The following is an 11,977-nucleotide window of genomic DNA, read 5'->3' as shown; positions in this document are numbered from 1 at the left end:
TCTATCTAGCTATTATGTACCAATCTATATGTAATCCAAAGATTTTTTTTTACATTGGGCATACCTAAATAAAGATGCTAATCATGCTATCAAATTCATGGTGTCATGCCGATGCTATGCGTGGTGAATGACATAGTGATCTTGGTTAAATTTGAGATGCTGCAAATTTGCAATACTATGTTCAATCTGAAATGTGGTTTTTGGGCTCTGCATGCACTAGTATATATTTCGTCAACGGACAGTGGAAAAAAATTCCTTTGCCTCTTTTGTGAAGAACTTCATTTACTTTGTGAGTAGATTTTAAATTGGTATTTGGCGTATAATGATTCAGTGACAAGGATTGACATTGATCAATGTTTAACATATAGAAACTTCTTTTGATAATTTGTGATGCACAATTGACAGTGTGAGAAAATAGACTTTGCTCAGAAACTGCTCGGTACCGAAATCTGGGAAAATCTCCTGTACATTACATATTTAAAAGAGCATAGCCTAGTAGCACTGGTGCAAATCATTCTATATATATATATATATATATGTATATATATTACTGTTTGTCTCTGATTTCGTAGTTAAGCACTTGCTAGGTGTAAGGAATAAGAGCCTCCGGTGTGGGCAACACAAGTTATCTATCTATTTTTTAAAAAGTAGAGTGTCACGTAAGTTAAAAAGTGATGATGTAGTATTTTATTTTTTTTAATCCATATGTGCCATGGTGTGGAACCCAATTATTTCATTCTCTATTTATTATTTTATTATTTTATCTCATCCATATCTACCTTTTGCTTTTTTCCCTTCAGTTAGATTGATTAAACAAAGGAAACAAAAAATAGAGTGTTCTCCAAAGGCTTCTCTATCTGTGGACAAAGGCTTAGACAATGGTTGTAGGTCCCACAAGATAGATACTCCACTTATCTCATCATACCGTCCACTTCTCTCTCTTAACTGACACAGATATACTCTAAAGAGAGTGTCGCCCGGATGCTCTTTTCAATAATTTTATTTTTGGCATCGTACCTAAAGTGAAGTGGTTTGATTTCTCATAAAGCAATAGAGTGACTATAGACCGATACACATATAGAATTAAGGAAAACCATGAATGTTGATACTTATCAGACTAGACAACCACCAACTTAGATATGATAATCAGACGTAAACATACAGATACAATGTACTAACCATTTTTATTATTATATCGTGAGATAGTAGTGGAGGAACATACATTCACTTCACTTGCCAACCTTGTGATTAGCAGCCCCATCCTTGGCGGAGGTATAACAAATATTTTTATGACAGATAGCAGATGGCATGGGATCCAATGTTTCAAGAAAATACATTAATTCACATGTTTGGGGTTATCATTGTATATTCCTTTGTAAATTAAATGGAATACTAAAATAATATTAATTAATAAAAAAGAAAAAGAAGCAGCAAAAAGAACAGAGTGATATGGTGCTATATGCCAATAATGGAAGGAAAAGAAATGGACAGACTGATCATTCATCATTAGATATAAGATAGAGAGTACATGGACCATAATTTATTATCAAGGCCGTACAAATATATTATATGACAGAACAATTATCACATTGGGAACTGATATAGATGAACTGGGAGCCTAGGCCGCATCTCTGCGACAAGTGGGACCTTTCGCGGTGTTGCCAGTCCAAAAACTTCCTCCATGTTTAAATCTTCTATCTTCATATTCCCAGGTAAATTCCAATCGAATCCTTGCAGCATATTCGCCAAGCTTGTCCGAATCATCTTTAGTCCAAGGCTGTATCCGGGGCACATCCTCCTCCCTGATCCAAATGGCAATAGCTCAAAATTCTGTCCCTTCACATCAATTGCTTTCCCTAAGAACCTCTCTGGACGGAACTCTTCCGGTGCATCCCATAGTTTAGGGTCCCTCCCTATACTCCATGTGTTTATGAAAATTCTAGTCCCTTTATGGATAAAGTAACCGCCCACATTGCAGTCTTCAAGGGCTAAATGTGGTGCCAGCATTACCGCCACTGGATGTAGCCTCATTGTCTCCTTCACGATTGCATCTATGTAACAAAGCTCTGGAATATCTCTCTCTTCCACCCATCTGTCTCTTCCGATCACTCTATCAAGCTCTTTGGTTGCCTTCTTAATTATGTGTGGCTGTTTCAAGAGTTCAGACATTGCCCATTCCACAGTAGTTGCTGAGGTGTCTGTTCCACCAGCTATTAGGTCCTGATAATGATCAGTGAACAAAAGAACTTGTCACTGCATTGCATTTCAATGTTTCTCCAAATTCATACATAAATTGGAACTATTGACAATGGTTGCACTTTGTGATTCTGCTGAGACTCACATTATAACTTCAAAAATAATCGTAAATTCAGCTTGTAAAACAGAAAATATTGCAAAGGAAAGCAATCCTACCTGCGTAAACCCCTTGACACCGTCACTGGTGAGCTTAACCTCGAGATCGGGATCATCAGCAAGCTGCAACAAGAAGTCCACCATATCCTTGGCCACAAAATCCTTGTCTGCTTCCTTCCTTGCCTTGTGTTCACCAAGCACATGGTCATGAAACCTGTCAAACTTCTTACACAAAGTTTTCATTCGCTTAACGTAGCCCTGCAAGTCCAGGAAGTCAATCCAAGGTATCCAATCTCCAATATTCAGCACACCATTAAGCAAGAACAACTCATCTAACATCTCCTGGAATTCTTCAAGCGTCACAATTGATTTCTCGTATTCTGATTCACTAAAGTACTTCTTGCCCAATACTATTCTGCTTATAATGCTAAGCGTGACACGTGAGAGATGATCTTTGAGCAGAACAGGCTTTCCTGACAATGCATATAGACGGGAGATGAAAGCCTGCCTTTCCTCGACGCGAATGTACTCATAGGACTCTAATCTTTTCGAGCTGAATAGCTCTGTGAGGTAAATTTTTCGGCCCTGGCGCCAATATGGTCCATAAGGAGCCCATGTTATGTTGCAGTAGTTGTAAGTGGTGTACTTGCCAGCAGCAGTTGGAGGGCGAGAGGCAAAGATGTGGTCATGTGTCTTTAGGAATTGCTTTGCCATTTCAGAGGAAGAAGCAACTACAACTGGGTAAGAACCAAACTTAAGTTGCATTAATTGGCCATATTGCTTGGCCAACTTGTGGAGGGACTGGTGGGGGAGGGGACCGATGAGGTTTAGGTTGCCAATAATCGGCCAAGGTTTGGGACCCGGTGGAAAATTATGTTTCTGTTGGCGGAAGTTGAGGACTTTTGAAAGTATGGCCAATGCAGCTAGCCATGCCAGTGCTAAAACAGCCAAAGAAACCTCCATGGTTGAAGAGATTGCATAGACTCCTAGCTTGTGTGGTTTGAGAGAGTAGGAGGAGATGGGGTATTTATAATTTAATGAACTAGTGATGACACTAGTTTGATACAAATATTTTTTGAGTAGTGATACATTTACCGAACCTAACAATCAAAAAATTCACCAAATCCAACGTGGCATATCCACGTAATATGACAAAAACGATTTCTCCTCTCTCCTCTTCATTTAGGACTCTCTTGCTCTCTAGACTCCGGTCGATTTGTCCTCTCTGATCATTACTCTTTTCTCTCCGATCTAGCATCTTAATTTCTTGCACCCCTTTTTCTATCTAAATTTGAATTTATAAGCCACCGTTCTAAAAAAGAAAAAAAAAAAAGAGAAAAAAATCTTAATTTTTAAGCCCTAATTTTCTTAGTTCTAGTATTAATTTTCTCTCTTTTTTATTTTTATATTATTTTATATATTCTTGTTAGCCATTTGCAGTGATATTAACGTACAACTATTTTCTGTTGTATTGAATTTGTGCCATCAATTTTTGTCTCTCGGTGTAAATTCTGTAAATCTAAGGAATAAAAGTTTGCTAATAAGTGTAGGTAGCAGACATTGACAAGGCTATAAGTTATCTCAACCACCTAAGCATTCAACTAAGACTTTGATCCGAATTAGAAGAATTATGGACCTCAACCACCTAAGTACCTCTAACTCTTTACTGATATATTTCTTGGTTCAAAAAGAGGGAATGAAAAAGAAAAAAGAAAAAAAAACAGGGTATAATCAACGTCGGTCTCTATAGAAGAAGAATCCAATAAGTTACTAGCCTGCAACATGTTTGTCCAGCATATTATTTCCATATTCTGTAAGTCAGATTAGGGCAAAGAAAATTAGGGCTTATAAATTTAGAGTCCCAAACAGAGATGCCAAATCAAAGAGCATGAGAGCCAGAAATCGAACAGAGAAAAATAATAATCGATGAATGAAAGGAAATTTCGACGAGAGAGCGAGTAAGTCCCTAGCGAAGAGGAAGAAAGAGAAGATAAATTGTTTTAGCTTTCCAGGAATTTTTAATCTCTCGCTTGAATGAGTTTAAATGAATTACGTGGCTATGCCATGTAGGATTCGATGATTATTTCGGCTGTTTAGTTCGGTAAATATATCATTATTCTTTTTGAATTGTGTATTTGAATATTTAGGGAACTAGAAAAAAAATATGACTAGTGATACATTTACTGAACGTAACCACCGAAAAAAATCACCGAATCCAATGTGGCTATGCCACGTAATAGGAGAGGCTAACGATTTCTGTAATACCCCTAATTTTAAAAGGATAGTTATGGAATTTAATTATTGTATTTAATTGCGTTTTATTAAGTTAATTGTTTTAATTGCCTGTTTATTTGTTTTTATCTGTTTAATTGCTCATTTTATTGTATTAATTGTTTTTGTTTTAATTGGTAAATTAAAATGTATTTTTGGTTTGTTTTATTCATTGAATTGTATTGTTAAGTTTTTATTATTTACGTGCCTATGTGGGTCTGCATTTAAATGTTATTTGTGGTTGTATTATTAGCGTTTATTTTACACGCCGACAATAGTCAGGGAGTGGATTTTAGGGATGGTTTTATATTAGAATTAGGATTGTGGTGTGAAGCCTATATATATACATATTATACGTTGGTTTAGGGTTACAAACAAAACCCTAGTCACCATAGTCACGTCTGTGAAACAGAAAGATACACAGAGAGCAGCAGAGTATGAGATCTTTGAAGGTTTAATAGAGAGGTTCAAGGAGAAGGGAACGGGGTTGCTTCTGGATTGAACCAAAAGTGCCGGAGGTGTAGAACTGTAGTCGACAACGTTGACGGAGAACTCAGAGACGGTGGTTTACAGTTTCAAAATCTGAAATTGCAGACAAGTGTCTGTTCTTCTCTTTCCCGTTAATTCGTATTCTGTGCATGCCTAGTTGGACTCCAGGGATTTAAATAAAGATTAAACGGACTTAAATAAAAGTAATAACAAGTCTTTTATGCATATATGATTTTTATTTAGTCTCGTTGATAATCTGGTTTGCCTAATCCTTGAAGTTTCTATTATTTGTTTCGTTTCGGTGTTTATGTTAAGCTTTGATTAAATAGGGATCCTGATTATGTATTGAGGACTAGACATTAATCTGCGGTTAAGATTAAACTCTGAAATAAGTATTAAAAACAGTATTCAATTTTCACATAAGAAATCTGTTTTGAAACGCTTAAGTTTATAACTGAGATTCTGTAATCGTTGCTTTAAAAGGTTGTGTTCAATACATGTTATGGTAGGATGTCAGTGGTTTAAGATGTACCTAGGACTGAGGTTGAACCTAGAACAAGGATTTAAAACCACCACAGAGGCTCTGTTAATCATCGGAGTTGGAGAAGAAGACGCAGAAACGGACGACGGCATCTAAGGGAGGAAGAGCAGGCTCTTCCTACTCTTAGAGCCGGCTCCCAAAGGGTGGGGAGCCGGCTCTTGCAACTCTAGAGCCGGCTCTTGGAGCCTAGAGCCGGCTCTCCCTTTAAATAGAGCAGGCTCTCAAATGTTAGAACCTGCTCTTGCCCAGTTTTACATACAGTATGTTGTTTTGGGCGTGGGTTTGGACTATACAGTGTATTGGCATGGTTTTTAAACTGTTTTAAATGTGGTTTGAGATTGTAATATATCTATAATACTTTGGAAGACATTAATTCCCAACTGGACTAAGAAAAGAATCAGGATGAACCTATGTATGTATATATATTGATGCATACTTTGGAGGATGGATGTTGATTATATAGTGTGGTTTTATTAATTACGCAGTTCGGAAGAGTTAAATGATCAATTCTTAATTAGTTTAAAGGGTTGGTTTAGGACTTCTAAACCTTATATTGAGTGCATAATTCGATCCTACACCTGTTAGATTGTTATGTATGCTTATACTGGAGTATGGTTGGTTTGCATCTAATACTGTTTTATCAACTATGTTAACTGGAGGGTTGTATGTACCGGTATGGGACGGTGACATACTAGGTATGGATTAGTTCAAGCACTAAATCCTACCTAATTTGGAATGAGTTGGATTAACCATAAAAATGTTAAGTCCTACTTATATGGATATATATGAACTGGTATGGGACGGTATCATATTAGGGATGGCTTAGTTCAAAACACTAAGACCTACCTATATTGGGAATGGATTAGTTCAAAACACTAAATTCTACCTAATTTGGATTAAGGTATGGATTAACCATAAAGGTTAAGTCCATCACCTACTTGTGTCATGTCAATCAAATAAATTGAATGACCTATTATGGTTTCCGGATGGATTTGTTATACATATATCAGACCACTATACAGATGGATGATATTTTGTATTAGGAGTACGGACTTTATATATTTATTATATGTGCCATGGTATGAGCTTGAGTCTCAGGACCATGGTTAGGACGCGTATATCGCCTAGGATGGATAACTGGACATAGGTGTTATTCCCTGGTAGGTCTATGTACTCAGGCCCACCTTAGGGTGCGTATTTGCATGTTGCCTTCTATTCAGGCTGAGACAGACCTACTGGACTAGTGAGCGTCCTATAGTGTGTACTATATACATATATGGACTACTCTAGATATTGTTGAGTCTTCCTATGATGTATCTGCGTATCGGATTACTACTTGGATTGTAGTAGATCAGGACTTGCATGTGGGCCTGACCCACTATTTTATTTTTCAGGTGCTCGTCAGTTCCAGAGTTAGAGGTTGATCGTGCAGAGCAGATACAGATATTCATTCCTCCGACTATATAGAAATCTTCTTTATAATAGCTTTAGAGTTTATTTCTGTCATTTTAATTTCGGTTTGAGAATTTTAATAAGGGATCCAATGGATGGATTCCCGAGTTGTAAACTTATGGAGATTTTGGAATATCAGATTGGACTAATTGTGATATAAGGTTTTTCTTTTAGTTTCTTTCAGCTTTTAATTTATTTCTTAAATCATTTTTTTGTATTCCGTGTTCGATTTAAAATACTCTAATTGTTTGATATCCCTCGGGTTTGGGCCTAGGCCTGATCAACCCGTGTCTCGGATCCGAGAGGTATCACAATCTCTCATCTCTCTTCTCTTCGTTTAGGACTCTCTCGCTCTCTATACTCCCATCAATTATTACAAGGATGAAAATATCATTGGGAATCTAGGGTTAGACCAGCTGCTACCATCTGCCCTAGTTGATGTTGTGAAAGTTTACTCTTTTCCTTCCACTTGCTTAATTCTTTAGATTTCTTCTCACCGCATATTTACTGATATTGTCATTGTTGATCATATAGAGTCTGTACCAGACTATGGCACTGTGTGCCACTGTTAAAAGTCAGTCTCTTTCTATTAAGAAACTAGAAAGGGACCTGTGCAATGCTAAGAAGAAGGCTTCGCATTTTGCTATGAATGCGAAGATTGCTTCCGACGCTAAGGATGTCTACAAGAATCACTTGGCAGCTTCTGAGGTGAAGGTGGAGACTCTGGAAGCTAAAGTCCAACACTTGAATGACGTCATTGGTACCTGCATTACTGCTGGGAGGCAAATGCAAGGACGCTACTCTACCATTGTGCGTTTATCCAGTGCAAAGGCTTTTAGGTTCGGCTTCAGCCAGGGCTCTGGTGACAAAGCAAAGGATCCAGAAACCTTTAATGCTGACATGGAAGTGTCATTCCCTTACGCTGAGGGTCCAAAGACCCAAGAAGCTGAGTTGCTCTAGACTGATATGGTGAAGGCTTATCTAGAGGATCATCCAGCTTCAAGCTAGCCGGCTTCTCCATCATCTGACCTTCCAGCTCCTTTATCCACAAGTCCGAATGTTGTAGATGCCTTTGACTCTGCTCCCTTTGATCCAAAAAGGAAATAGATTTGTGTAACTCTTTTTTTTTTTTTTTTTTTTTTTTTTTTTTTTTTTTCTTGTTTTGAAGGAATGAATGTAGAAACTATATATTTTTGCTCTTAAAATGCAATGACTACATTTATTCTGAAGTCTCTCTCATGCTTGTGAATGCTTTTGGTTTTTACACGACTGTACTGTAATAATGTGCTCTTATCCTAAAGAAGGAAGGCTCATTACCTGAAAACTCCGTACCTTTTGTGATCCGGAGCAAAAACAGGAAAGATGATAAGAAAGGAATCCCTTTGACTGTTTAATTAATATCTGAGGATGGTTTCTCTGTCTAGCATTCTAACCGTCAAGAGAACCCTTCTTACCACTGATTTGTATGGTATAGATATATCAATACTTGTCTCTCTTGTATTATTTCGATGTGGGACAAAACTTTCCATGAGTTATATACCATTAGTCCATTAAAAAAGGATCTGTGGGCGTGTTGCCATAGGGAACTTTTGCCCCTAGTTAGTCTTATTCTTTACTGGCGTAGCCTCGGACTCAAATCGTCTGAGGTGGTATACTATTTGGCTAGGAGCCTGAAAGAAATTGTATTGCACCGGACTCATGTTGCTCGAAGCGGTATGTTACTCGAGGCGGTATGTTCCTCGGTCACGAGCTTGGGAGGATCTGTACTGCGCCGGACTCTTGAGATCCGAAGCGATGTGTTCCTCGGCTATAGGCTTGAGAGGAACTGTATTGTGTCGAACTCCTGCGTCCGAAGCGATGTGTTCCTCGGCTATGGGCCTGAGAGGATCTATATTGTGTCGGACTCTTGAGGTCCGAAGCTTTGTGGTCCTCAGTTATAGGACTAAGAGGAACTATATTGTGCCGGACTCTTGAGGTCCGAAGTGATGTGTTCCTTGGCTATAGGCTTGAGAGGAACTGTATTGTGTCGGATTCTTGAGGTCCGACGCTTTGCATTCCTTGGCTATGGGCCTGGAAGGAATTGTATTGTGCCAGACTCTTGAGGTCTAAAACTTTGCGTTCCTCGGCTGTGGGCCTGAAAGGAACTGTATTGTGCCGGACTCTTGGGGTTCGAAGCGATGCGTTCCTTGGCTATGGGCCTAAGAGGAATTGTATTGTGTCGGATTCTTGAGGTTCGAGGCTTTTTGTTCTTCGGCTATAAGCTTGATCTGGAAACCTTACCAAGTATGCAAGGCTAGCCGAAGATTTAAGAATGACATGAGGCCAAAAAAGAGAGTAACTGTAACTGAGAAGTCCCTCATTCATTTGTTTAGGAGACTTTTCTTCACAGAGACTGTAATACCCCTAATTTAAAAAGGATAGGTTTGAAATTTATTTTATTGTTTAAATTATATTTTTATTTATTTAATTATGAATTGGTTTGTTTTAATTGAAAATTTATTTAAATTTCATTATGAGTTTATTGGGTTTTATGTTTATACCTTGTTTTAGTTTAATTGTTTTCATGGTTGTATTTTGATTGCATTTAGTTATTTTTTTTAATTAGGATTAAATGCTTTATTTGATTTAATTTAACTGTTTAATTGATTTAATCTAATTTAATAAAATGGTTTGATTAATTTAATTTAAGTGGTAATTATTTTAATTTAATTGTATTTTTAAATAGGGTTTTGTTTTAAAAGTCAGTTGTTGCTGACGTAGGTTTTATTAGGTTTCTTTGGGTCGGTGAGGATTTTTAGGAGGGTTGGAATTAATCTAGGGTTTAGTAAAACCCTATAAATATATGTGAGATGTCTGTATAGGGTTTTTAGAAAAACAAACAAAACCCTATTCACGTCTCTAGAGATAGAGAAGCAACAGAGTAGTTTTGCAGTGGGAATCGTCGGAAAGCTTTAGAGACGACGTATAGATTTGAACAAAGATCTCAAAGGCAAGTTCTAACCTTACTCTCTCCCTTATACTCGTGTTCTTTACATATTAAATTGGTTCCAGGTTTATTATATGAGTTTAAAACAAAAATAGATAGGCTATCTGTTACTAGGACGCAAACTGTTAGTCCTAGGTTTGGTTTGATAAACTGTTAAAGCTTGGAACTGATCTTGCATTGTGCTTGGTTAAATCCATATTAGTAAGTATAATTAAGGCTTAAACCAACATTAGAATTTACTGGGAATTACTTAGAAATTTCTGGAAATCAAAACAGTGATCTGTAGAAGGGTTAAACGTAGCCGGAAAAGAGAACACGAGGCAGAGGAGGGGGAGAGCCGGCTCTCCCTTGATTGGAGCCGGCTCTCCTTGAGGTGGAGGCGGCTCCTAGGCAATTGGAGGCGGCTCCAAGGCTATTGGAGGAGGCTCTAATATTTGGGGAGCCGGCTCTACTTTTATTTTCCAGTTTTTACTACGTTCTGTTTGTGGTGTTTTCAGTTTTCAGTGAAGTGGTTTCTTGGGGGTTGATTTTCTAAGTTTTTCTAAGTAGAATTATGACTGTAATGGATGGTTTAGCAATGGTTTAGAGTAGGATTAAAGTCTCCAAGAACAGAATAATACATAATTGAACTCAGAGCATTAAATGTTAAAAGTCTGTGGAAGTATTTCTGTGTGTCTTACAGAGATGTATGAATTTGATGAATTCTCTGTGTACTTCCTGTTTAAGGGATAGTGTTGATTGAATAGGGAATTAAAAATATTTCTTGAAGCACATTGGAATCTAATTTAGACACTTAAGAACTCTAAGTATGAAGAACAGAAAAGAAACGCTTTAAGTTTGCAAAGAGACGGCTCATAGAAGCAAAGAGCAGGCTCTTTGCAACCAAAGAGCAGGCTCTAAGCAAAGAAAGAGCAGGCTCTTTCGGTTAAAAGAGCAGGCTCTTTCACGGGCTTCCAGTTTTGCGTATTCTGCGAAAGCAAAGAGCAGGCTCTAAGCAAAGAAAGAGCAGGCTCTTTCGGTTAAAAGAGCAGGCTTTTTCGGTTAAAAGAGCAGGCTCTTTCACGGGCTTCCAGTTTTGCGTATTCTGCGATCAATTTGGCTACGGAACTCGGATTTTGGATTTTGCAGAAGCTGTAGGAAGCTATACTTGGGTGTTTTGAGATGTTCTAAGTCTAATTAACACTTGTGGGAGTGGATTAAAGTTTAATAAACCAATATGTGTTTATAGCTTAAACATTAGTAAGCATCGACAGAAGTTGTTCATTACAGTGCAGAGAAATTATAATTTTACTGAACTTAATTTATGTTCTCTGTGGATGGAAAATGGATTATTATGATGCTATTAATAGTGACAAGCATGATAATTAATATAGTTAAGTTTATTGTACTTGTCATGGACGAGAATGATGAATTATCTGCATGCTCAGAAATATGATAATTTATAATGGAGATATGGGATGAATATGATAACCTATATATTTATTTTATATTCATCATGGTATTAATTGATATGTCTTATGATTTTGGGTTATCAATTACTGGAGTAAACATGTGAGTCTATATCTCTATTTATGCTTATTACGGCTCAGTTGCTATGTGCATTGTTTATGTTTGGTATCAACTGTTGGATGGAATGGATTGTATGTACCGGTATGGGACGGTGACATACTAGGTTTGGACAGCATAAGTTGCTAAGTCCTACCTATTTGGAATGAGGGTACGGGTTATTAAATAAATCCTCCTTATATATATGTAAGTCGGTGCGATGGACTACGCCGAACGACTTAATGGATTTCTTATGGATGGATGGAATTGGAGTTTAAATATATTTTTATGGTACCGTGACATGAGCTTGAGTCTCAGAGTCAACGGTTAGGATGCGTATA

General features: G+C 37.4%; 1 protein-coding gene across 1 annotated transcript; it reads right to left on the bottom strand.

The window, feature by feature from the left end:
- Positions 1-1,584: 1,584 nt before the first annotated feature.
- On the bottom strand, positions 1,585-3,315 carry LOC132278385 (trimethyltridecatetraene synthase-like). Its single transcript, XM_059780177.1, has 2 exons — positions 2,413-3,315; positions 1,585-2,220 (listed from the first exon to the last, which is right to left on the bottom strand). Exons 1-2 carry the CDS (start codon positions 3,313-3,315, stop codon positions 1,585-1,587), a joined length of 1,539 nt encoding a protein of 512 aa, XP_059636160.1.
- Between the last annotated feature and the right edge of the window lie 8,662 nt (positions 3,316-11,977).

This window comes from Cornus florida, unplaced genomic scaffold (assembly GCF_030987335.1).
Source record: "Cornus florida cultivar Cherokee Brave unplaced genomic scaffold, ASM3098733v1 CherokeeBrave_3.0.0_Hap2_Chr10, whole genome shotgun sequence".
In the NCBI taxonomy this organism is placed as follows: Eukaryota; Viridiplantae; Streptophyta; class Magnoliopsida; order Cornales; family Cornaceae; genus Cornus; species Cornus florida.
This window is presented reverse-complemented; position numbering and strand designations above follow the sequence as displayed.

Bases quoted from the DNA above. Each gene is read 5' to 3' on its own strand.
- LOC132278385 (XM_059780177.1), bottom strand. From the start codon at position 3,315: ATGGAGGTTTCTTTGGCTGTTTTAGCACTGGCATGGCTAGCTGCATTG. The intron at 2,221-2,412 runs GTAGGATTGCTT...GATCATTATCAG, and splicing joins GTGTCAAGGGGTTTACGCAG to GACCTAATAGCTGGTGGAAC.